The 23,521-nt window shown below is 47.3% G+C and overlaps 1 protein-coding gene across 4 annotated transcripts in view; it reads right to left on the bottom strand.

The window, feature by feature from the left end:
* SLC25A26 (solute carrier family 25 member 26) overlaps nt 1-23,521 on the bottom strand; it is a 154,002-nt gene that overhangs the window by 11,717 nt on the left and 118,764 nt on the right. For all 4 annotated transcript variants that reach the window (XM_075938546.1, XM_075938545.1, XM_075938547.1 and 1 more), the window contains one exon: nt 9,689-9,758. In XM_075938546.1, the coding sequence (XP_075794661.1) occupies nt 9,689-9,758 (70 nt within the window). The remainder of the gene's footprint in view (nt 1-9,688; nt 9,759-23,521) is intronic.

The following is a 23,521-nucleotide window of genomic DNA, read 5'->3' as shown; positions in this document are numbered from 1 at the left end:
GTACACTGTTAACGCTTTCACATCCCTATGAAAAACCAAATCGCAAAGAACAACAGGCAGAAGCTAACAATCCTTTCCCTTCTCTCTCTCACATGGGCCGCAGTTCCCAGTTCCACCGCTTCCTTCAGCTCCCATTGGCTGGATTGGCAAACCACGGCCAACAGGAACTGTGAGCGGCCATATCTGTAGGTGCCCAAGTAAACCAAGTGTCAGGCAGCCCTGCAGGGGTTTACCCTGGTGAATTGCAGCTGGCCCGTGGGCTGCTCATTGCCCACCCGATTTAGAATAACGACAGCCCCAATAATGCGCTTCATGAGCACAACCGAATAGAGAAATTCAACGCAGGTTTGCAGATGAGTGACTAGAATTAAAACATATAGCTGGCGGCAATGGGAACCACGTTTTATATAAGGCAATGGGTCTGACAAACCAAAATGCCGAAGATAATTGTAGAATAACCTCAGAAAGTTACTTTCCAAGAACAGTTTCACGGACACGCTACAGCTAATAAGGCAACAGTCCCATCTGCATTACAACTGTAACTGTGCCAAGGGACTTGGTTACTACCTGGCTGTCCCCTAATCTGGTTTATAAGTGGAATCAAGTAATGTAGACCGGACTTGAAGCCAAATATGAGTTGACAGCAGGAGTGGGAAGAGGTGGGGGTGGAGCAGGAGGGACAGAGTGGAGTGGAAGCAGGGTGGGGGCAGAGGTAGGCTTGCCAGATGGTTTAACAAAAAATACCAATCCCTCCCCCCCCCCCCCCCCCCCCAAAAAAAAAACCACCGGGAAAAAATTCTGTTGAGGAAAAAAAAGGGGGGGGGGGGGGGACAAAAAAGTTAAGCAAAAAAAAACAAAAAACAAAAAACCAAACCAGAACAGAATTGTGGAGCAAAAAAAATAATATTGATTGATTTATTTATTTATTTTAACCACCACCACCCCACCCCCCAGCTCCACCCGGTAAGCACAGGGAAGCCAGGGACTCGGGGGGACAGGAGCAGCGCACCTGCCACACTTTTGGGAGGCAAGAGCCACTGGTTGGCCACAGCTGTTGTTGAGGGAGGCATCACGTGGCCAGCTCGGTGTCTGCTGGTCACGTGGGCCAGAGCAGCATATGCTCTGCTCCTACCCCAGCCTGGCGCCCCCCGAGCATGACACCCGGCAGGTGTCCCCGCCTGCTCCCCTTCGCTACGCCTCTGCCGCACTCCTCACTCCCCCGCCAGATGCGGCAGGGGAAAATTGTCCCCACTGGGCTTCTGTCCAGGAGGGCTCCCCTGTCAGAAATACCGGACTGTTTTTTTTAACCAGACGCAGCTTGCAAATACCGGATTGTCCGGGTGAATACCGCACAGCTGGTAACCCTAGGCAGAGGAGGGGCAGGAAGAGGCAGGGTGGGAATGGGGCCTGGGGCAGGGGCATTGTTCCAGGCCCGGCCCTCCCCTGGGAATGGCCCTGCCTGTAGTGAGCCCAGTAGGCTGCACGTGGCTATTGATGCCTTCTAGAAAGACAGCCAGTCTGGATTTGAAGACACCCGGAGATGGAGAATCTACTACTTCCCTTGAGGAGACTAAATCAAAGAGCCGGGATTCGCCCCCCAAAGAGACTTGTACACTGGAGTCAAGTCACTTCTAAGCTCTGCTCCTCACAACAAACTTACCCTGAGAGAACTCTGTCGCTCGAGGGTCTGGAAAATCCACATCTCTGAGCAAGGCCGGTGAGCTGGCCTGTCTCCCTGTGCAGACAGTGCCATGTCAACAGGAGGGCTCCCCCATCGGCACAGCGGTGGCCCCGCGGCAGTGCCATTAGTACCAACAGAGCTCCTTAAGTCTCTGGCTGTGCAGCATTTTCTCCAGCCCTCAAATCAGCCCCCTCTCCAATTTTCCAGCCCCCTTTCTCAAAGGTGAAGCTCAGACCCGTATGCACTCTAGGACTGGTCTCACTCACAGCACGTACAGAGGTAAAAATCACCTCGTGGCTCCGACTCACAACTCCCCTGCCTGCACGCCCCCAGGTGGCAAGAGCCCCCTTTGCCACAGCAGCAGCTGACGGGGAGCTCACGATGGCTCCCAAACCCTTGTTACAGTCAGCTCTTGGTAGGACACGACTGCCTTCTGTATTTACCTACGCCTGCACAGCTTTGCGTCTGGTGGGATGGCCAGCTGGCCCCGCCATCCTGTGTCACTGCCCTGTCCGCATCCTTTACACTCTGCCAATCCTTGTGCCACCTGCTCTGGAGCAGCAGCTGTTTTCGATCGACTTCCGCCTCATGGAGGAAAATGCCAAACCGCATCCGGCCTAGCACCGACCGCTGCCGAACCCCACCGGAAACACTCCCATTCAGTGATAAATCCCAAGGGAGTGGACAGCCGCCACAGGCCCCCTGACAAGATGTGTATGAAGGGGCTGGCTCCTCCCCCCCAGATGGGGCGGGGCCTCAGGCAAAAGGGGCGGGGCTGTGGCACCTGCCAAATGCTGCCTGGGGCCCTCTCTAGGCAGCCCTAAGAACTGCCGGGACCATACGCTGTGTCCTCCGGCGGTGATTTAAAGGTCCCAAGGCTCTGGCTGCCACAGGAGCAGCACAGCCAGGAGCCACAGACCTCTTTGAATTGCCGGGCCCGGGGAAACTGTACCCCTCCTTTTCTCCTCCTCCCACAAAATCGGTGGGCCTGATAACTCCCCACTGGAAGCTACTTTTTGAGAGCTGCCAAACAGCTCTTAATCCTTGCAACATCTTATTGGCACTATAATGCTCTCAGAGCCCTCTGCCGAGCGGGTAGGGTTGCCAGCTGTCCAGTATTCACCCAGACAGTCTGGTATTTTCTCCTCCTGTCCGGTAAAAAAATTCAGAGAATACTAGGCACCTAAAATGTCCGGTATTTTCTGTTTTTTTTCCCTGGCCAGGAGGTGAAAATGCCAGGTACCTGGCAACTCTACAAACACTCAGCACCCGGCCTACCCCGCCCCCCAACAGCCCTAGCCCCCCGACCCCAGCCCCCATGCTTACCTGGTTCCGCAAGGTTGCCGGCACAAAATAGCTACGGACCAAGGGGAAGTTGTTTCCCCTGGGTCATAGTGCTCAAGCCCTCCCCTGTTCCTATCCCTGCACTCACTCTTAAAGGGGACATGCTGTTTTATTTTAATTTTTTTTGCTCAACAACTTTGGTTCCCCCCTCCCCCTTTTTTTCCCCTTCAACAGAATTTTTTCCTGGTGGTTTTTTTTGGGGGTGGGGTGGGGGTGATATTTTTGTTTCAGCCATCTGGCAACCCTACAAGTGGCCCGGCCAAGACACAGGACCCATTGAAGGAAGAACCCAATCAGGGCAGAATACAGGAACTGGGGACCCTTCATCTCATCTGTAATGGTGGAATCCATTTAGATTTGGAGGCTCAGTACCTGCATACGGAAGGTCTTGAAATCAGATTTCATCCTGGCCTTGTCTGCCTTGTCCGGCTAAGGCGGCTCTCAGACCCTGCAGGTAATCTTGTCAGGGCTAATTAGATCAAAAAGGAGAAGACAGGGACCTTCCACTTAACATGTAAAAAGCTCTGGTTAGCACGTCATCATTCCCAGGACTCGCTCCTCCATGCGGTTGGTGGCTGTCTCACAACACTGCACTAATCATTAATGGGCATCCCCACGTATTTTTTTTAGGGCCTAGATCAAAAGGGCATATTTCATCAAAATTTTTCCGCTGCATTGACGTGACACTGCGGCTCTTTCGTAGACAGGATCGGCCATGCGGGAATAGGCCAGTGATCCCGCCCGCCCAGACCCCGCCCTCTCACACACAGATACCAGTTACGAGGTTTGGACACGGGTCCCGGGTAGCTGGAAGAAACGATGTTCCTGAGTGACGACAAAGTAATCTGTCCTTAGGAGAAACTTTTGCCTAGCCCTCATCAGAGATGCCTTAGAGCAGGAGGTTTAGAGTTCGGGATTTCATTTACTTCTCCATTGTAACGATGCCTTATCTATATCAGGCTATGTCCACACCACCACTTACCCTGGCAAAACACATGTTGCTCAGGGGTGTGAAGGTTCCACCCTCCACCCCCAAGAGACTCCTAAATCCTTGTTATAGTCAACTCTTGGCAGGACACAGACTGCCCTCTGTCCGGATGTATGTATAGCTTAGTGTGTGGCTTGCCATCCAGGTCACTCTGTCACTGCCCCGTTACGCTGGCATAAGCCCATGTGTGCTGTGCTACATCGGCAAGAGAGCTTCTCCCATGGGTGCTTAGGGGTGGCTTAATTACATGCCTGGGAAAGCTCTGACCTGTCAGCATGGAGTGGCTACACGAGAGATCTGACAGCAGTACAGCTGCGTCACTACGAGCGCTCTAGTGTAGACATAGCCTAATTGGGTTTTTCAGTCCTACCAAGTTCTTCATCTCTTGCAGCAGTGAATGCAATGGGCTAAATGCTGCCGTGTTTCTAGACTTGTTGGCCTTCCATTTAGTTGAGTGTCTTCTTGTTCTTGCGATATGGGAAAGGGTAAACTGGAGGCCTGATTTATTTTCATGTAACGTACTTCTCTAGCCTCATGAACACAGTGTCTAAGGCTCAGACCTCCAGAGGAGGAAGAACGAGTGGATGTAAACTGGCCCTGAACAAATTCAGGCTGGAAATTAGAAAAAGGCTACGGTTCTGGAACAGTCTCCTAACAGATGGTGCAGGAGCAAACCATTCACTTTAAGGGAGAGCTGGACAAATTTACGACTGCAGTTGTATGACAGGGTTCCTTGTGATGGTAGCAGACAAGGGGCACTCGTGATTGACATCTTATATTCCTAGCAGCTCATGTTTCAGAGTTTCAGTCACCCGAAGGGGTCAGGAAGGGTTCTGCTATGTATTCTGTGGCAGGTTTTGGTCTCCTTCCTCTGAAGCAGTGGTCCCCAACCTTTTGGGGCTGCCGGGCGCCCGGGGGTGGGGCCACACGTGAGCTGGGCGCCCAGGGCACAAGAATGGCTCGGTCCGGCCCTGGTCACTAGGCGGGCACATATAAATGCCCCGGCGGGCACCACTGCTCTGAAGTATGAGAGATGGCCACAGCTGGAGGCGGAACACTGGACAGGCAGGCCCAGACACTGAGGTCTAAGCATTAATGGTTCATCCTTCCTCTCTACACTGTTAATTATTTTATATAGCTCTATCACGACCCTCCTCAGTCATTTCCTCTCCAAACAAAAGTCTCTGTATGTTCAGAAGCCTATAATTCTCTCTTCACCCACCCCTTCTATTGCTGCTCTATCTTCATCAAGACAAGCTCGCCAGAATGAAGCACTAGCCCAGATGCTACGGTAATAGCTTTCAATAGCATTTGCCGCCCCGCCGCTTTTGCATCCTGACATTCTGAGGCAGACTCTCAGTCCTCCTCTGCTCTCTTTGTGCTATTCAAATAGCGACTTCCTTAGCATGCGAGGACTTAGAAAGTAAAGACACCTCTGATGGCTCTTTCCCTTCTATTCATAGTATAGACTCTGAGTTTGAGGTTTGACTTGAGTATGTTACACTCTGACTTTCAGAAGGTTTGTTGGGATCCTTGTCAGATGGTACAAATTAGAGCAGCCCCATAGCTGCTCTAACCAGTACCTCTGGCCAAGGGGCCAAAGAGGAAGAAGAAATTACATGAATCAAAGTCCACAGGTGCTGCGCTAGATTATTAACAGCTGGCAAAGAGAGCACTTAATGTCTCATTGTTATTTATACTCCTGGCTACTGTGTTTGTGTATATAAGTGCATCAATTGTAAATACGTGTATGTGCAGAAACTAAAACAGACAATCAGGTCTCTCACAGATCTTTGACCTTAGTCGCTGCAGTTTCACAGGTGTTAATGGAACAGATGTTTTGGATGGAATTTGACATACTGATGCTGTCTCTTTTCGCCACAAAACAGTGAATTATGATTAAGATAGAAAATCTCCAACAATTTGTCTAGAACTAGAAGCCAAAAAAGGACTGCGTCTTCAGCTTGTTTGTTTGATTGCTGTGCCTGTTCTCCCAACCTCTAAAGTGTTTGGTCCAATTTTGTGGTGAACCAAAGTACACAAGGGAAGTAAGAGTTCAACATGCTCTCTCTGTCTTCGCACTAGTATTGTGGTATTTGGTAACATCACAATGATTACAAGTTTGTTGTTCCTTAAATAAAAGCCTTTTCCTCTCTTCCCAGAGTTTATAGTGTGGTGAATTATAATGACTCTAGTACAAAACACAGTTTTATTTACGGAGGGTTTGTGTGTCTGGCCAGAATCGGGTTTTCTCCACCCCTCCCCCGACCTCCTCAAAAATAGATTAAGTTTACAAATGTCAGCAGGCAGTTTTAGCTGCAGAATCCATTTATAGACTTCAGAAACAAGGAGCTACTAGTTTTAGCAAAGGAGCCAACACTGGTGTCAGGGTCTGATGGATCAACATAGGATGCCCTCCTATTACTCGTCTACAGACAGGGAGAGGGTAATCAAGAAAGGGCCTAATCTAAAACCTAGTGAAGTTAATAAAAAGACTCCTCTTAATCTCATTGAGCTTGGGATCAGGACCTAAAAACAAGGGGATGTGTGAAATATTGGTAGTGGGAAGAAACAAGGAGAAAAAAAAAAAGAGTAAAACAGGAATGAGGGACAAAAGCAGGGGAGGGGAAGGGCCGAGTGTGAAAGAAGGAATGTTTGCCATCTGCTCTCACATATCCAACAAACATTAGACCTCAGCCTAGCAAAGAGTTATGCCCATGCTTAACTTTATACATGGTGTGCAGCTTCACTGTAGTGAATTGCACTGAAACCCCCATGCTCCATGTGGAATGCTTACAGAATTCCACAGAAACGAAAAGTTAGTTCAAAACATGATGCTTCTGCAGAGACCATCAAGGGTAGTCTGACTAACTACAGTAAAACTCAGATGGTCCGGCACTCCTGATGGTCCGGCATCATCAGGAACCCGGAAGTGCTCCGGGCAGCCGGACCATTGGAGTTGCTCTGCCCCCCGCTTCTCCGATTCAGCCGCTGCTAAAACTGACCAGCGGCTGAATCAGGGAAGCCGGGGGCAGAGCAGCTGGGGTGCTGCCAGGTAGGTCCCCTAGCGCTGCCCCTCAGGGCTGCGGGACCAACCCAGCAGCACCCCAGCTGTTCCTGATTCAGCCGCTGCTGAAACTGACCAGTGGCTGACTCCAGGAAGCCCAGGGCAGAGCAGCTCTGCCTCGGGCTTCCTGGAGTCAGCCGCTGATCAGTATCAGCAGTGGCTGACTTGGGGACAGCTGGGGTAGAGCAGCTGGGGTAGAGCTGGGGTGCTGCCGGGTTGGTCTCACCGCACCAAGGGTTGGTCTCACCGCGCCAACCCGGCAGCACCCCAGCTGCTCTGCTGCAGGCATCCCCGATTAAGTCGCTGCTGAAACTGACCAGCAGCGGCTGAATCAGGGACGCCTGGGGCAGAGCCGGACTATCGGAAGGGGGGGCTATGAGGGGTCTGGAGTGGCATCCCCCCACCCCACCCCAGATCCCTCATAGCCCCCCTTCTGATAGCCCGGCATATCTGATAATCCGGCACCCCCTGTGTACTAAAGGTGCCGGATTATCGGAAGTTTACTGTACTGTGAAAAGCTGAGTCTCCTGGACTAGTATGTAGGGCTCTGCCAATGTGTCCAGGGTAAACCGGGGATGCTTCACCGGACCAGGCCCTTACATGATATTTTCTTTTCATACGTGTTCCCCAGGTGGTGACTTTGGTCACCAAGAAGCCAATAGGCCTAACAATTCTAATCACAACTACTCTGAGCAGAACCAAATGGACAAGGGAAGGAAGGATGATTTTGTGGTTACAGCACTAGACTGGGAATCAGAGACCTAGTTTGAATTCCCAGCTCTCCCAGAGACATCCTGGGACAAATCACAAGATCCCTTGGCATTTCAGAGTTTGTCTACAAGCAGCCTATGCATGGATTTAACTACAGCCATTTAGAAACAGATCCCATTAAATCAATAAAACCCAAGAACTCTTCTGTTACCCTAGCCACATCAGAGACGTTAAGTCAGCTCAGCTGTGGTGCTGAGAGCTGTAAATTTTTCACACCTCTGAGTGATACAGCTTGGTCAATCTAAATTTTTCAGACCATTCTTATAATTGATTCAGAAACACAAATTGTAATACAGGTTGAACCTCTCTAGTCCAGCATCCTTGGGACCTGACTGGTGCCGAGCCACAGAATTTGCCAGATAACAGGAGATCAATATTGTCTAGCAGCATTACCAACACTTCCACTGCTGACTGGGTTCTCAAAAGATATTTAGGGGTAAATTAGAGCCAAATAACAGCACAGAACAATGAGAACTAGGACCAGAGGCTGTAAACAAACTTTTTGAGATCGCAGGAAACTCAGGCAAATCCACGATCTGGCTAACTAAAAATATGCCAAATCACGGATGCTGCTGGACCAGAGGGATTCAAGCTGTACTGGTTTTGGATGTAAACACATATGTTAATATAACTGCAGCCCTGCTAGAGTTTGCACTGATTTAAATAAACCAGGGCAAATTCTCAATTCTCTATCTGTACAATGGAGATAATCACTCCTTGTCTTACTTAAAACAATTCAGAGAAGGGAATGTCTTTCACTATTTATATGTACAGTGCCTAATACCACAACTGAAGGCTTTACTGGGGACCTGATGTCTCTTGCAATACTACTAATACTAATACCTGGAGGTCAGAAATTCCATGTTTAATTCGGTACCAAAGAGATATTTAGAGCCTTATTTTTTAACAATTGAAAGAATTAAAAGACCCTTTCCTGGTAAATCAACAGATCACCAGAACTGAAACTTACTTGTTATTCATCTCCAACTTCAGAAATGCTATTATTGCTTCTAAACAGGATTTATTCCTTCCATATAGTCTGTTGCCAATTTGGAACCTTAAACTGTATTTAACTTCCTTTGGGAAAAGCTCTGGCTATACATCTCTTAACAACTAATTTGGTTTTTCTATTAAGACAGTTTGTTGTTTTTCTTCTCTGTAACTGGTCAAATATATTGATGAGTCATTAATTAACGGACATTTTTAAAATTATTTTAAACATCCACAATAGGCTGAAGGCAGGCAAGAGGCCTGCTGAAGAATTCAATTAACTTTTGGCTTGTTTGGTAATAAATAGTGCAATATTGTATTCTGCCATTCTTTATTCCTCTGCTAGTGTCTGGAGACTGCCCAGATGTTTTGTCCTGCCTCCGGGCTGTTGCAGTGCTATCCTCTGCTCTCCTGACTCTAGTTAATCTGTGCTGCTGTCAAAACTGTCACATGAATGGTGAATCATGGCTTCTCCCTGCAATCACTTAAACCCCAGGAGACCAGCTCGGGGCAGACAGCTGCACAGACCCGCACCCAAGCAAAGCCTCTCCTCGTGGAGGATTTTACAAATCAACTCCAAGATAAACTGGAAGCCTGACTGACAGGTTCTGGGTTTTTAAGGCACAGAAATTTGTCAAAAACAAATTGGTTGTCTTTCAAGCAGACACCCTTTTCAGTGTTCTCCCCCCCAATCCTCCACTTTCTTTCTTCCAAATAACAAGTGGATCCATTTTCCTCTAAACAAACTAGAATTACAAAAGAATGTTGTTCTGCTGTACTTAATAGATTTGCACATTTTTCCCTTTCTTCTTGAGCCTTTCCCAGTATAACATATAATCCTTTGCACCTGCAAAAGCGCCACAGGCTGCCGACTGCCAAGAATCAACCACGTGACCCTGCTTCCACGACCAGAGATCCTGCATTTAAAGAGAAAGGAAAATAAGAAGTTATTAAATGTTTGAATCTATCTGATCCCCATGCGAGTTAACTCCAAAGATGGGAACTGAAGTGAAAAGCTATTTCTGTGGCATGTTTCAGTGATGTCATAAGTGATTTTTCCCAAGGAACTTTTGCACTCAAATAAGCAGCTGGAGTGAGAAAGATGTCGGGAACTGAAGAGGGCTTGAAGCAAATCGTTTAAAGGGATTCAATATGTCCGTATGTAAGCCTGCAGCAATGCAGAGTTGAAAATATTTCATGAAATTATTTTCTTGTTGGCAAATAAAATGATACAAAGCAGAATGCTAAAAAAAATACTCCCCCAATGTTATCAGTTCTGCCTAAAGGGTGCCTAGGGGGTGGAAGGCTCGGGGCTAGGGCAGTTCCAGACAGAGAGAGGGGGTACCCCCAGCCAGCCGCTTTCATCTGTCTAATGATTCTCTCTCTTTTCTGTATGGTTTGATGAGAAGCAATCCCATTCCAAGCACAGCCCATTGTCCTGGCAAAACCTAACTCTTACATATCCTTAAGTTATGATACAATATACTTAATTTGGTAGGCCTAGCTCTGACCTTTTAGGAAAAGCTCTTGAGCAGACAGCCAGACAAACACTCTCAAATATACAGTAGACTAGTGTTTCTCAACCTTTTTGTATGAAGTACTCCTTTAAAAAAAAAGTACCCCCAATACCTACAGTTTTCAGACACACACAATTTTTTTCTACCATTGCAACACATTTGTTTAAACAACGTAATTGTAGTCGGGCAGGCAATGAAATTTTTGGTGTAAAAAGTACAAAAATAATAAAACGCTGTAAAACTTAAAACAAAAATTCCATTTTCTCCAATTTTCAGTTGTGTTGATGTACACTCCCTCACCCTTCCAGACTTCTCCTGAGTAACCCTAAGGGTACTCGTACCACTGGTTAAAAAACACCTCAGTAGAATAAGGACTAGTCTCTTGTGCTAGCCATTCTTTTCCCTACTGATTTGGAGGGCGCTTCCAAGTACAGGCTTTTAAGCTGACAGTATCCACAGTAGAGGGACAATTTTCCTTCTCCCAAACAGCGGCTTCATAATTCTCCAAAATCTTAGGCTGATCTTGGTTATTAACATATACAATTTGGATACATGCAGTTTTTCATGCATTTCGTCCCTACTGGAGAACGTGTCTGCCAGTTCTAAGATGAAGGGTGGCATCTTCAAAAGGGATTTAGGAGCTCAAAAACTCACATTTTCAACAGTGATGTAGGCTCCTAAGGAACAAAGTTACTTTTGAAAGTGGGCTGCAGGAGATACATACGTTTGACCTTTTCCCCACATATCCTTAAAACGTCATATGCTAAAACTTGGCATTCTGACCAGTTCCTGTGTGTTATTCACACACAGCAGATAGACAACAGCATGATCTGCTGGAGAAGGAGCAGGGAAAAGAAGGGCAGACGGTGAGGGATCTACCTAATGCTCACATCCTGAGCTTTTATGTGCCGCTAGAGAGAGTCAAGGTTACTGATGCCATTTCTATTACTTATTGAGTTCCTTTATGTAGTCTCAAGGAGGGAGCTGTGTGTACTTATACAAATGTTCAATTATGAATTAATCCAGAGGCTGCCCCATGTGCTGACATGCTGCATTTATCTCAGAAAAGCTACGCTGGATGAAAAGCTGTGCTGAAAAGAACCCATCTGGCGCTGCAGTGGAGTTATGCTAAAAAACAAAGACTCAGCCAAGCAAGGCAAATGGTGATTAATTCCCACAGACTATGGCTATAATTGATAACAGGTATTTGCAAAGAACCAAACCCAGTGGAAAACTGGGTAGTGGGGCATAGCGAGGAACAGTTCAATGAAATTAGGCAAAAGCAGAATGGAGGCTGGACACTAGGAAGAAAATTCCCTAACAGCGAGGGCTATTAAACTATGAAGCAGTATCCCTAGGAAAGCCCTCTCATCTGAGTCATTTACAAACAGACTGGGGAAGGCACTCAAGCTCCCACTATAGGAAATAATCCTATATTGGGAGGGATCGGCCAAGATGACCGAATACATTTCCTTCCATCGCCGACTGGCGTGATTCACGCGGAGTTCCAAACCCGCACACGGGGAAAAAACACAATAAGGCAAAGGGTAGGGAGACCAAAAAGGGCAGGTGTTCTGGGCCAGCTGGGTAAGTGACCATCTTCTCCAAGCAGTGTTTCTTCTAATAAATTGTATTCTGCAGACAAAGCCTACATTTTGGAGGTCCCATGTAGATCTAGGTTCTGCTAATTGCCAGGGCTTTGAAGTAAGATAGATTTGTAACTAAGGCCAAGAGACTTCTTGTTTCTCTGAAACCTGCCTAACCAACCTATGGTGGTTTTGATCCCACTGAAACCGAATTAAGCACAGAAATCAGCAGGATCTCATGGAAAAGGGTGACAAAATGCCTTAATGAGAAGGCCCTGTTCCAGCTAATACTCATATTCTCACTGTTAAACACCAAATTCAGTGCAACTATTCACTCCTGTTGGCAGTATCAACATAGTGCCTAGTGGGTTCCAATTGAGATCACAGAGCCATTTTCCTAGACACTGTATAGATGCACAATAGACACTTCCCACCCCCCCAAAACTTCCAGCCGAAATAAGACACAGAGAGGTGGGAGGGAAAACAGAGGCAGAAAAAAAAAAAAGGGTGAAACAACTGCCTGAACAGGTTAGTGGGAAAAGCAGGATTAGAACTCAGGTCTCCTGACTGCCAGTTCTAGAGCCAATAGATCACATTACGTAAGTGTGAGCAAGACCATAGAAAGTGAAATAATCACGTTGCTCTTAAAAATATTTGTTCATTTACCATACTATAAATACACCGAATCATCATAACTACATGCAACAATTTGGTCAACTTGTTTCCCCAATTCATTCCTGTCTGATTGGTCAAGGCTTGTCCTATTAGAAAAAACATGAAATAATGGTGGGTTTCTTTTCAGGGCAATTCCCATTTCTACCAGCATTCAGAGTGTTGGAAAGCAAAGAGGCCACCATGCCAAGCCAGTATCATGTGTATTCTATTAAATTGATGACTGAATAGAAGACTTGTTTTTACTTCAAAGGACCCTCATACAAATCGCTCGCTCTTCCCTTATGAATAACAAATTGGAAATAAATCTTCTAGCTGAAGTGCCTGGAATCTCATGCAATCCGGGTGCAATCTGGCTTTCCAGCTTCATCTCATGCTAATTGTTTGTAAACACTTTGATGTGCCATGTACATAGAACTACGTGTACATCTTGGCACTGCATAAAACAACACGATGGATGTGTACTCAAGATATCCAGCACAGTGAAAATTAGGGCTGTCAATTAATTAAAGTTAACTCAAGTGATTAACTCAAAACAAATTAACTCAATTAAAAACAGTAATCATGATTAATCACAGTTTTAATGCACTTTTAAACAAGAGAATATCAAATTAAATTTATTATACATATTTTTGGATATTGTTCTACATCTTCAAGTATATTGATTTCAATTACAACACAGAATAGAAAATGTATACTGCTCCCATCATATGATTGTTCTTATTACAAATATTTGCACAGTAAACAAAATAATTTTTCAATTCACCTCATACAAGAGCTATAGTGCAATTTATCATGATGGTGCAAATATTTGTAATAAAAAATAATCGTATAAAGTGAGCACTGTACACTTAACGTTCTGTGTTGTAACTGAAATCAATATAATCATAATTAATTTTTTGAAATTGTTTGACAGCCCTAGTGGAAAGTCATAAGAGAGCTACCACAGTGACACAACAACCTTGCAGAGAGAGGTCTTATTTTATATGTGGATAACCCCATATTTCTTATTCTCCTCTCCAATCCTGCCTTATACTGAACTTGGCCCATTGGCACAGACGCTCCAGAAAGCCCATCAATAGAAATCAATAGAGGTTGTACCTCTGTAAACCAGGACTCTCAGGTCCGGCAGCATCCATGCTCTGGCAGTACCACAAATGCCTCTGGACCAGAGAGGCATGGGGCTGGGAAACTAGTGGCAGCAGGCCAGCATCCAGCAGCCCCAGACAGCACTGGGAGCCCGTGGCAGCCCTGGACGGCGTTCAGCAGCCCAGGGATGCTCCGGTCAGCATCCAGAAGCCCCAGTTTCAGGGCCAGGAGCCCATGGCAGCCTCAGCTGGGCCTGACAGTAGGGAGGCAATGGCCGGCCGGGGCCAGAGGGGTCAGCTGGGTCAGCAACAGAGCCAGTGGTGGGGAGGGTAGATGGGCTGGAGGGCCAGCAGCAGGGGACCTTCTCTGGTCCGGGAAATTCCCTCGTTTAGGACTGGTCAGATCCAGAGGGCGCTGGACCAGGAAGGTCGAACCTGTAGTGAGAACTATTATAGCTGAAGTGGAACTAACATTGGTATTGCACCTAGTAGACACACGCATCTGAAACCAGGACCCCATTTTGCTGGGAAGACTCACTCATAGGAGATAGTTTTTGCTCCAGCAACCTTCCAATTTAAATAAACAGGACAGAACAGTAAGATTATGATTCTATTGTATAGATGGGGGACAGAAGCACAGAGAGATTAAATAATTTGCTCAAGGAGAGCATAGCAGAGCTGGAAACTGAATCTAGACCTGCTATGTCCTAGTCCAGGACTTAATAATAAAAATAAATTATTATTTATATGGTTGTAACACCTAGGAGCTTTCGTCTCAGACTAGGACCCAAGGTGCTAGGTGCCGAACATAGTGAACAAAGACAGGTCCCTCCCCAAATGTGTACTTGGTCCTGCCGTGAGGGCAGGGGACTGGACTCGACCTCTCAAGGTCCTTTCCAGTGTTCTGTAATTCTATGTGCATACAATGTCTTGAGAAAACACACTGGCCCAAGCATGGGACAAACTCCGTGGGTTAAGTTCTCTTTGGCTGTGTCTAGACTGGCAAGTTTTTCCGCAAAATCATCTGCTTTTGCGGAAAAACTTGCCAGCTGTCTACATTGGCCGTTTGAATTTCTGCAAGATCACTGACGATCTCATGTAAGATTGTCAGTGTTCTTGAGGAAATACTGTACTGCTCCCGTTCGGGCAAAAGCCCTCTTGCGCAAATCATTTGCGCAAGAGGGCCAATGTAGACAGCACAGTACTGTTTTCCGCAAAAAAGCCCCGATCGCGAAAATGGCGATCGGGGCTTTTTTGCGGAAAAGCATCCTGCCAATCTAGACATGCTTTTCCGAAAATGCTTTTAACGGAAAACTCTTCCGTTAAAAGCATTTTCGGAAAATCATGCCAGTGTAGGTGTAGCCTATTGGTATAGTCTTGTATGTTAATTGAGTTACACTCATGCATGCCAACAGTGAACTTGGCTCTATAACATAAACCCACCCCCATTCCAGATACGCTGAGAGAAAAAGAACAAAAAGTTGGTGTACATGCAACAGCACATTGCCCATGTTAAAAGTGTTGCACGCCCCACTCCCACCTCTATTCCAGCTTGATGCAAACTAACATGGCTGCACAATAAAAACCTGGTTCAGGAAAACATCTCCCAGCCTTCGTGTCTCCCGCAGTGGCGCTCAGATACTATGGACCTCAGGAGGCCCATGTAAGTGTCTGGGTGACTAAAGTGTAGTTCAGAAAAGTGGATTAAAAGTTAAATTAACTTTATTTAAACCTGCTGCACTGCTGCTACCTGTTCATAAATACCTCCTCTATCAAGGAGAGAATGAATACCCCAGTTAAAAGTTCTTGGGGCTCATTTGGCGCTAGGTATTTGTGCAACATTTCAGGCCAGACTGATACCCTTACACTGAGTGGTGCTTTCCTCCAACAGCAGCCCACACATTTGAACAGCAGGTTCACGGATTTCAGTGGGACTAGCCATGGTCAAAGACGCAATAAGGAAGAGTATCACAATCTGGCCTTTTGTCTGTTAAACTGTGCACGTCTGTTTTGTCTCCAGTTTCAAATAATGCATCGACATGGCAGGGTTCTCCCGCTTTGTCAAACTGTCCCTGCAATACAACAAGAACTGACAGCATTTGTTTCTGTGCAGATGGTGCGGGATGCCTCGGACAGAGTCTCAAGACTGTGAATGACTGTGATTATGACACTAATTAAAGTACGTTTTGTTTGCAGAACAGCTGTTGGCTGCCCAGTCCGTTGGTGAGAAAAATGTAGCTGTTATACTAATGGAACGTGGCTGCGGACTGGCTGGAGGTTACATCATGCCTTGGAACGGGGCACTGCAAATTGCTTTTTGTGATGCAGCACCTAAGCAAATGGCAGACACGTTAATGTTATTCGATGATGAGTTTTAATCCCCAACGCAGCCCCATTACTCAAAGAGGGAGAGAGGCATAGTTCCCTTTAAGTTGTGCAGCGCACAAAACAATTTAGGCCCACCCACCTCATCTGCAGAGCTGCACAACGGCACTCACCACTCACTTTCCTGCTGGAAGATGAGCAGTGGTGGTGGGTTCTGGCGGGTAGCTGCCCCAGCGTTCTCTGGCTGGAACCAGGCGCGGTGAGGCTGTCCCTGCTGGGGCAGCCTCATTGTAGTCCCGGTTCCCACTCCGGTGGAACGCTGTGGGGGCCATATGGCGGGCAGCTGCCCCAGTGTTCTCCAGCTGAAGCCAGGGCGCGGTAGGGCTGTCCCTACTGGTGCAGCCTCACCTAGAGTTACCATAAACCGTAACTCTTCTTCAATTACAATCAGAGGCATTTTCAACTTGCTTGAACAAGGATTAGAGCCAAAAGCTGCAAAGCCTCCCCCAAGGGCCTTAACCCTCCTTCAGATCCACTGGGCAAAGGTGGGAATCGTTCCCTATGCGAGCCATGCCACTGTCTTTACTCAACCCCATATTTATGTCATGCCTAACATAGGGACTGAGAGTTCTGATCAATAGATATTGCTGCGCTCAAAGTCAGGAGTCCTCGATTCTGACGTTCGAACCCTAAATATTTGTCCTTAAGCTGATTTCCTATATTTCTACCTCACCAACAGGATAATTGAGGAAGCCGAAATTTCTTCCAAGAAGGATTTAAATAAAAAGACATAGGGTAAGATATCCTGAAACATGTAAAACCTACCAAGGGAAAGTATCTGTCATTGGAAGCAGAGAAATATCTGAGGCAGGCCCTGTGATCCAGCATAAACTTTCACTCCAAAGATGCGTCTCTGCAGTCTGAAAATCCTGTAAGAATGAGACGCATGGTACTTCTGAAGCAAGGTTCTGTAGCCAGTGCTCTATACATGGGACTACCTCTCACGTTACCTCAAAGCCAGAACTGATGCAGAAGGTAAGTGAGAGGGGGCCTTTCAGAGGATACACGTGCCCTGTTACCTGCACTGGTTGCTAGTTGACTTCCAGATAAAATGTAAGGTGTTGGCTTTGCCCTAGTAGCTGTAGAGGACCTAGTACTGGCCTATTTAAATGTTTGCTTCTCTCTTAGGCCAAGATGCTATCATGGCATTCAGCAGAAATGCTTAGCTAGAGTGACCTAAAATGTTATAACGGGACTATAACATTTACCCTGTTTGTTGCGCTTGCTGTTAACATTTCAATGAGCAATATAGAGTTTCTTCTTTTCTAGATAATTAGATAAGAAGGATTTTAAAAAAATATATATGAATATTCAAATCACTGCAATATTATACCTCTCTACATAGAGGGTTTTTTGGTAAATGTAGGCAATAGCATTGAACTTGCTTTTCTATAAACTAAGGGTGTTAAGTAGCAAGTAAATGACTAATTGTGTACTCAATACAAACTGTCTGGCTGCTCCCAGGGTGGGGGCTGGGCAGAAGTTGAACCCACCACCCTGTGGCCCCCAGGTGAATACCCTATCCCTTAAGCCACTCCAGAACCCACTCCACTTAGCTACCTTCCTGGGTGTCCCTTATCCTGGAGCAGGGCTGTATCGAGTACATGATTAGTTGATAAGGGGCTGCTGAGGCTCTGCAGGCAGCCAGGCTCCTACTACATTTAAACTACAGAGCTGCAGCGGGTGTAGGTCTGGGACCTGGCACAAGCCAGGACTGAAGTAGTCCCGGGTCGCGCCGGGTCCCCAGCTGCGCCTCTGCCTTTTAAATGCAGAAAGAGCCAGGTGGCTCTTACTACTTTTAAAAGGTGGAGCCACAGAACTGCTGTACCCTGCCTCCTCTGCCCACACCCCCACACCCTGGAGACAGTGCTGGGGGGAGCCAGCTTTTAAGCTGGCTCCCCCCAGCACCGGCTGCTGCTCCCCCCCCCCTTGCTGCTTCTGATACAGAGGAAGCAAGGGGGAGGAGGGGAGAATGCGAGTAGTCGACTCAATTACTCTTTTACATCCCCACTATAAACCAAGCATTATTTGTCTTCAAATAAAAATGTTGGATGTATTAAAACAAAGCCACTGTGTTTTCTTTACTTCTTTTTTCAATCGCTGAGAGATATGATTAAGTGAAAGGTATATTCATCAACTAGTTCCTACTGTGCGGACGGCGTTTTAAGATATGTTGATTCCAGCTACATACTTTGCGTATCTTACTTTTTCCTTCCCATGTAGTGCAGACCAGGACTAACAGATTTATTTGGGTATAAGCTTTTGTGCATCAAAATCACTTCATCAGAAGCCTGGAGTGGACCAAAAGCTTATACCCAAATACATCTGTTAGTCTTTAGGGTGCCACAGAGCTCCTCATGGTATTTACTATTGTGAAAGTGCTGTATTTATAATATGGCCAATGCCCTGCCAAAAGAACGAATGTTAAGTACAGGCTTAGCACATGGCTGCTTGGGACAAAGCAGGGACACAGAATAGGCTATAGAAACACGTGATTTGCCACATGGGATCAAACTACTGCTTCTTCAAGTCTAGTACCCTGGCTCAGACTTTGGCCAAGACAGTGTAGTAGAATTGGTTTCACTAGAAGGCAAACCTTGCTTCCCTCCCAGGCATCTAGCTAACAGTGCTTTCCAGCTGGCAAGATATTTCCTTGACCCTTCAGTAATTAATTGGTGCACAGACTCTTGAGGCTGAGTCACCAATGACTCAGTTTATACCACTACAGATTTTATTAATGGCTATAAAATCATTCAGCCACAATCTCTGATTCTGTCAGCCACAGCACTGAGATGGCCCTCTATACTTCATATACTTATCAACACTTGGGGTATTTCCTTTTCTTTCACAACCAACCCCTTTAATATAGCCCGGTATAACCCCTTTACCATTATCCAGTCCATCTTCTGAGTTAAGGACTCCATCAGTGTTTTGTGCTGCCTTTCCTCCTCTTTGCATCTCTACTTTCTATGTATGATTTCCCCACATCCCTTCAAAGAACCATGAGAAGATCTGCCACTGAATCGGACAGCTGGCGCGCCTCTCCCCATGTGGGTGTTCTCAGCTGACCGGGCCCTAATGCTTCTTCTTTGCTTTAGCATTTGTGATTTTTTCAATCATTTGCAGTCACTTCTATTGCCAGGGCTCTTGCTTTCATGGCTATGACTTTGATAGCTCTTTATCAAGATGTTGAAATGGAAATGGCTGACCCATGTATGCAGGATTTTAAACTCCCTACACTCAGCAACAGGTTATTTGTTGAGCAATATACTGAAACTGGGCTACGGTACGAGCTATCCAGTCCAAGTGTTACGGGAAATATCCACTAACCCATTTAAATGATATGCAATGTCTAATCCTAAATGGCTTGTTTACTTAGCCAGCTAAATTCAAACTGTCACCTTTACAGCCTAGGTTTTAAACAATACATTTTATCACCACAGCTACGTGAAAGTTTGTTCAAACAGCTTGGCGGTCTGTGAAGAGCTACATCGTGTTCCTGCTTTATGTGGTCTGGAGAGCACAGGGCACTTTTTTATATCGCCGGCTGGCGTTTCCAGAACAATGATACTGCACTAGCGATTACAATGTCACGTCAGCTCGACGGCCTTCGAGTTCACTGAAAGCTGCTCCCGTACTTTGGCATAAAAACAGATTCCTAATAAGGCAGCTGAAATTACCCTGCGTGACAGGACAATTCCCAGATACCACATTCGGATAGCATCGCCATGAGGACAGCGTGCGGAGATCCCTACAAAACGCTCGGCAGCTGGCATGCTGCTTATTACGCCAATCCTCAGTCTCTCCTGCTAGTGACCATCTTCTCTTTCTATGTGGGTGGCTCCTAATGCAGCCCTGATTGAGGCCTCTAGGCATTACCACAATCCAACAGATAACAGGGATTCGTGTCAAAATAGATATTGTGCCATCACCACCCTGCACTGAGGAAGGGTGCTGTGGCATAATCCATACAAAAATACAATCATTCCCCATGCAGTACCAGAAATGGATGGAGTAGATCCAAAAAGAGGCAGAGCCAGGCTGATCTAGGGATGTGCTGTTGAAGCTAGGGATGCTAGATAGTGTGTATTTTAATAATCATGCAACCACAGCTATTTTTTACGGTTACTAAAATATTCCCTGGGGGGCAGGGCCAGCAGCCAGTGCGCTTCTGTATCAGAGGCAGCAGCACAGGGTGGAAAGCAGAGCCAGCCCACTAGGGGAGCCAGTTTAAAAACCGGTTCCCCGCACAGACCAGCTCCCCCTGCTGCCCGTGCTGCTGCCTCTGATACAGAGGAAGCAGCACAGGGAAGCAGCAGCCTCTGTCCACGGGGGGCCCAGGCTTCCCATGGACAAAGGCTGCTCCGGGATCCCACTCCCCACCCACCCTGCGCTGCTGCCTCTGAAACAGAGCCAATTCCCCCCAGTACAGGCTCCCGCCTGCCCCCTGATATGCTGCCTCTATGGGAGGCAACGGGGGCAGGGCAGGCAATGCCGCAGGAACCAGCACACAGGTGGAGCCAGCTTAAAGCTGGCTCCCCACAGGTACTGGCTTCTGCCTGCCACCCCCTCCCCTTGCTGCCTCCAATGCAGAGGCAGCAAGGGGGAGGGAGGGGTGTTACATGTGGTCATTTGGATTAACCAATAAGCCTAGGCTTATCGGTTAATTGTTTAAGTGACTATATGCTAACACCCCTAGTTAAAATGCCTCTCCAGAGAAACGCGTGACTGTGAGGAGTCAGAGAGCGTGTCCCGAGTGGAACAGCTGTGGTGGGAGTAAAAAAGACGACTGCCACTGGCCCCCTAAACCCTGGGCCTGTCAGCCAGGTAAACGGACATCAGAGTTGGTCACATTTTTTACCAGAAAACATATCTTCAATGAAATACGGGCCACTGACAACATCCAATTTTCTGTTGTGGAAAAAAATGACAATATTGACATGTTCTTGTTGTTCTACAGCAGTGTTTCTCAAAGCGGTCTGCAAAACCACTACGAGAAAGCTGTTAACTGGCTGCTCCAGTGTGTTTACTTACCAGCGCCGCGGCCATGGAGCCTCGCGGCTCCGATGGGCTCTGTTCCGCCATTTGCAGCCCAGGGGAGCTGTGGGAAGCGGCAGGGGCCGGGCACCACTTCCCACAGCTCCCCTGGGCTGTAAATGGCGAAACAGGGTCAATGGGAGTCACGAGGCTCCGTGGCTGTGGCACCGGTAACTGTTCCATAGGAAAAAAATCGACACAACATGTTTTTGTTTCTATTGGAAATCTCAGAAAGACTCATTTGGACATTTCTGAAGCAACGTTTTTCACATCTTTTCATGCTGCAAAAAGTTTTCAATAGTCTGACGTGTCCCTTTTCAGGGCAAAACCAGATGTTGAAAGGTCAGTGAGTCAGCCGGAAATGAGTCTGCAGGGCTGAGGACACAAATGCCAGGCCCCTGGGAAAGATGTAGGGGAGGGGCAGCTACGAGCCCTTCTGGAAAGGGCGGGGTCTCGGGCGGAAGGGACAAGCCTAGAGAGAACCTCCCCCAACCAGCCCTTCTGCATAGCCTGGACTGTACTGCCAGTGGCTCCAGCAGCAATTTAAAGGCCCTGGAGCTTGGCCAGGAGTCCCGGCCCTTTTAAATCACCAGGCGCCGCTGCCCCCTTTGCCTCCTCCCCCCCTTGGCAAGCTTCTGTGCTCGTACAGGTCTCCATTAACCTGCTAACGCCATTCTGTTCTCTGCCTGCCATTTGGATGACAATCGATTCTAAGCGCTTCTTCCTCGGGCACTACAGTGCCCCATCTTGAGCCAGAATGGCCAGGCGAGGTTGGCAGAAATCCAGGCACCCCGCAGAGAGCTAACGAGGGGGAGCAATCAAAAGGCACGAGCCTGGGCAGCTTCCCTTTCCAAGGGACAAACCCCCCTAGAACAATGAGCTGCAAAACAAAACCCCAATGCCCCATCCATCATATAAATATGAAATCCTAGTAATCCATTTGCAGCATGCTGCAACAATACTTGGCCCTTCTGGTCGGCCTTCCGTGAAAGGACATCGGAACACTCGACGACTGTTAACCTCCACGGGAGGAGGGGAACTAACAGCTTCCCCATTTGATGAGAAAACCGGGGCGCACCAAAATAACACGACCTACTAATGTAGGTTTCTTCAAAGAGATACTGCTGAGCTACAGTTCATCTGCAAATTTGACACCATCAGTTTAGGATTTAACAAAGACTGTGAATGGCTAGCCAAGTACAAAAGCAGTTTCTCCTCTGTTGGTGTTCACACCTCCACATCAGCTGCTAGAAGTGGGCCTCACCCTCCCTGATTGAATTAACCTCGTTATCTCTAGCCTGCATATTTATACCTGCCTCTGGAAATTTCCACTACATGCATCTGACGAAGTGGGTCTATGCCCACGAAAGCTTATGCTCCAATACATCTGTTAGTCTATAAGGTGCCACAAGACTCCTTGTCACTTTTGCAGATCCAGACCAACATGGCTACCCCTCTGATACTTGACCTACTAATAGCAAGTCACACAGCTAGACACAGAGCCCTGAGCTCATGAATCCAATTCTGTGTTGTAAGCACTAGGCTCTGATTGCTCCTGTGAGACAGCAGTTTCGTCTTCTATACGCAGTGCCACCAACCAGCGGGATTAACATTCCTATCAAGTTGCATCATTCTAGAAAATTGCTCTATCGAAGTCTCTCTGGAGATACAGGTTCTTTAAACAGCCTTTCAAATAGCTGGTCCAAAGCCAATCAGAACACCCCACCAATGCCATAATGTGGACAACTCTCAGCTGAGACAACCATGTTATTTAATCAGTCTCCTCTGCACAGCTCACAATTTCCTGTTTACCTCCAGGAGCAAGATGTTGCAAATTCAGACCACACTGATGGCTCCCAGACGATTTTAAAATCGATGCAGTTAGGTAGAACAGCAAACAAAACTTCTGGGGTATTTATTGTCAGTGCAGAGCACAGGGATTTGTTTGCATGACATACATTAAAGCAGGGGTGGGGAATCTCTGGCCTGCAGGCTGGATCTGGCCTGCAGGCTGGATCTGTCCTCCGGCTTTATTTGATCTGGCCTGCAGCGAGTCTCCATATCATGGGCTGGAAGCCCCAAGGCTGGGTGCTCCCATGCGGGGCTGGAGCACAAATGCCCCAAGCACATTCTCACTACAGGCAGGGCTGGATTAAGAAAGGGGCTTTAGGGGCTGCAGCCCTGAGCTAAGGGGGAGATCCCCTCAAAAAAGATCTCAAGGCCACCAAAAAACCAGATCTTTTTGCAAGGCCCCCTTAGCCTGGGACCCTGGGCTACAGGCACTAAAGCCACTGGGTGTCATCCAGTCCTAGCTGGCCGGGGGCATCTGTGTGTGCTGCTCTGCCCTCCCCTGCAGGCTCCGCCCCTGCAGCTCTCATTGGCTGGGAATCCCAAC

Source organism: Pelodiscus sinensis, chromosome 11, assembly GCF_049634645.1.
Source record: "Pelodiscus sinensis isolate JC-2024 chromosome 11, ASM4963464v1, whole genome shotgun sequence".
Taxonomy (NCBI): domain Eukaryota; kingdom Metazoa; phylum Chordata; order Testudines; family Trionychidae; genus Pelodiscus; species Pelodiscus sinensis.
This window is presented reverse-complemented; position numbering and strand designations above follow the sequence as displayed.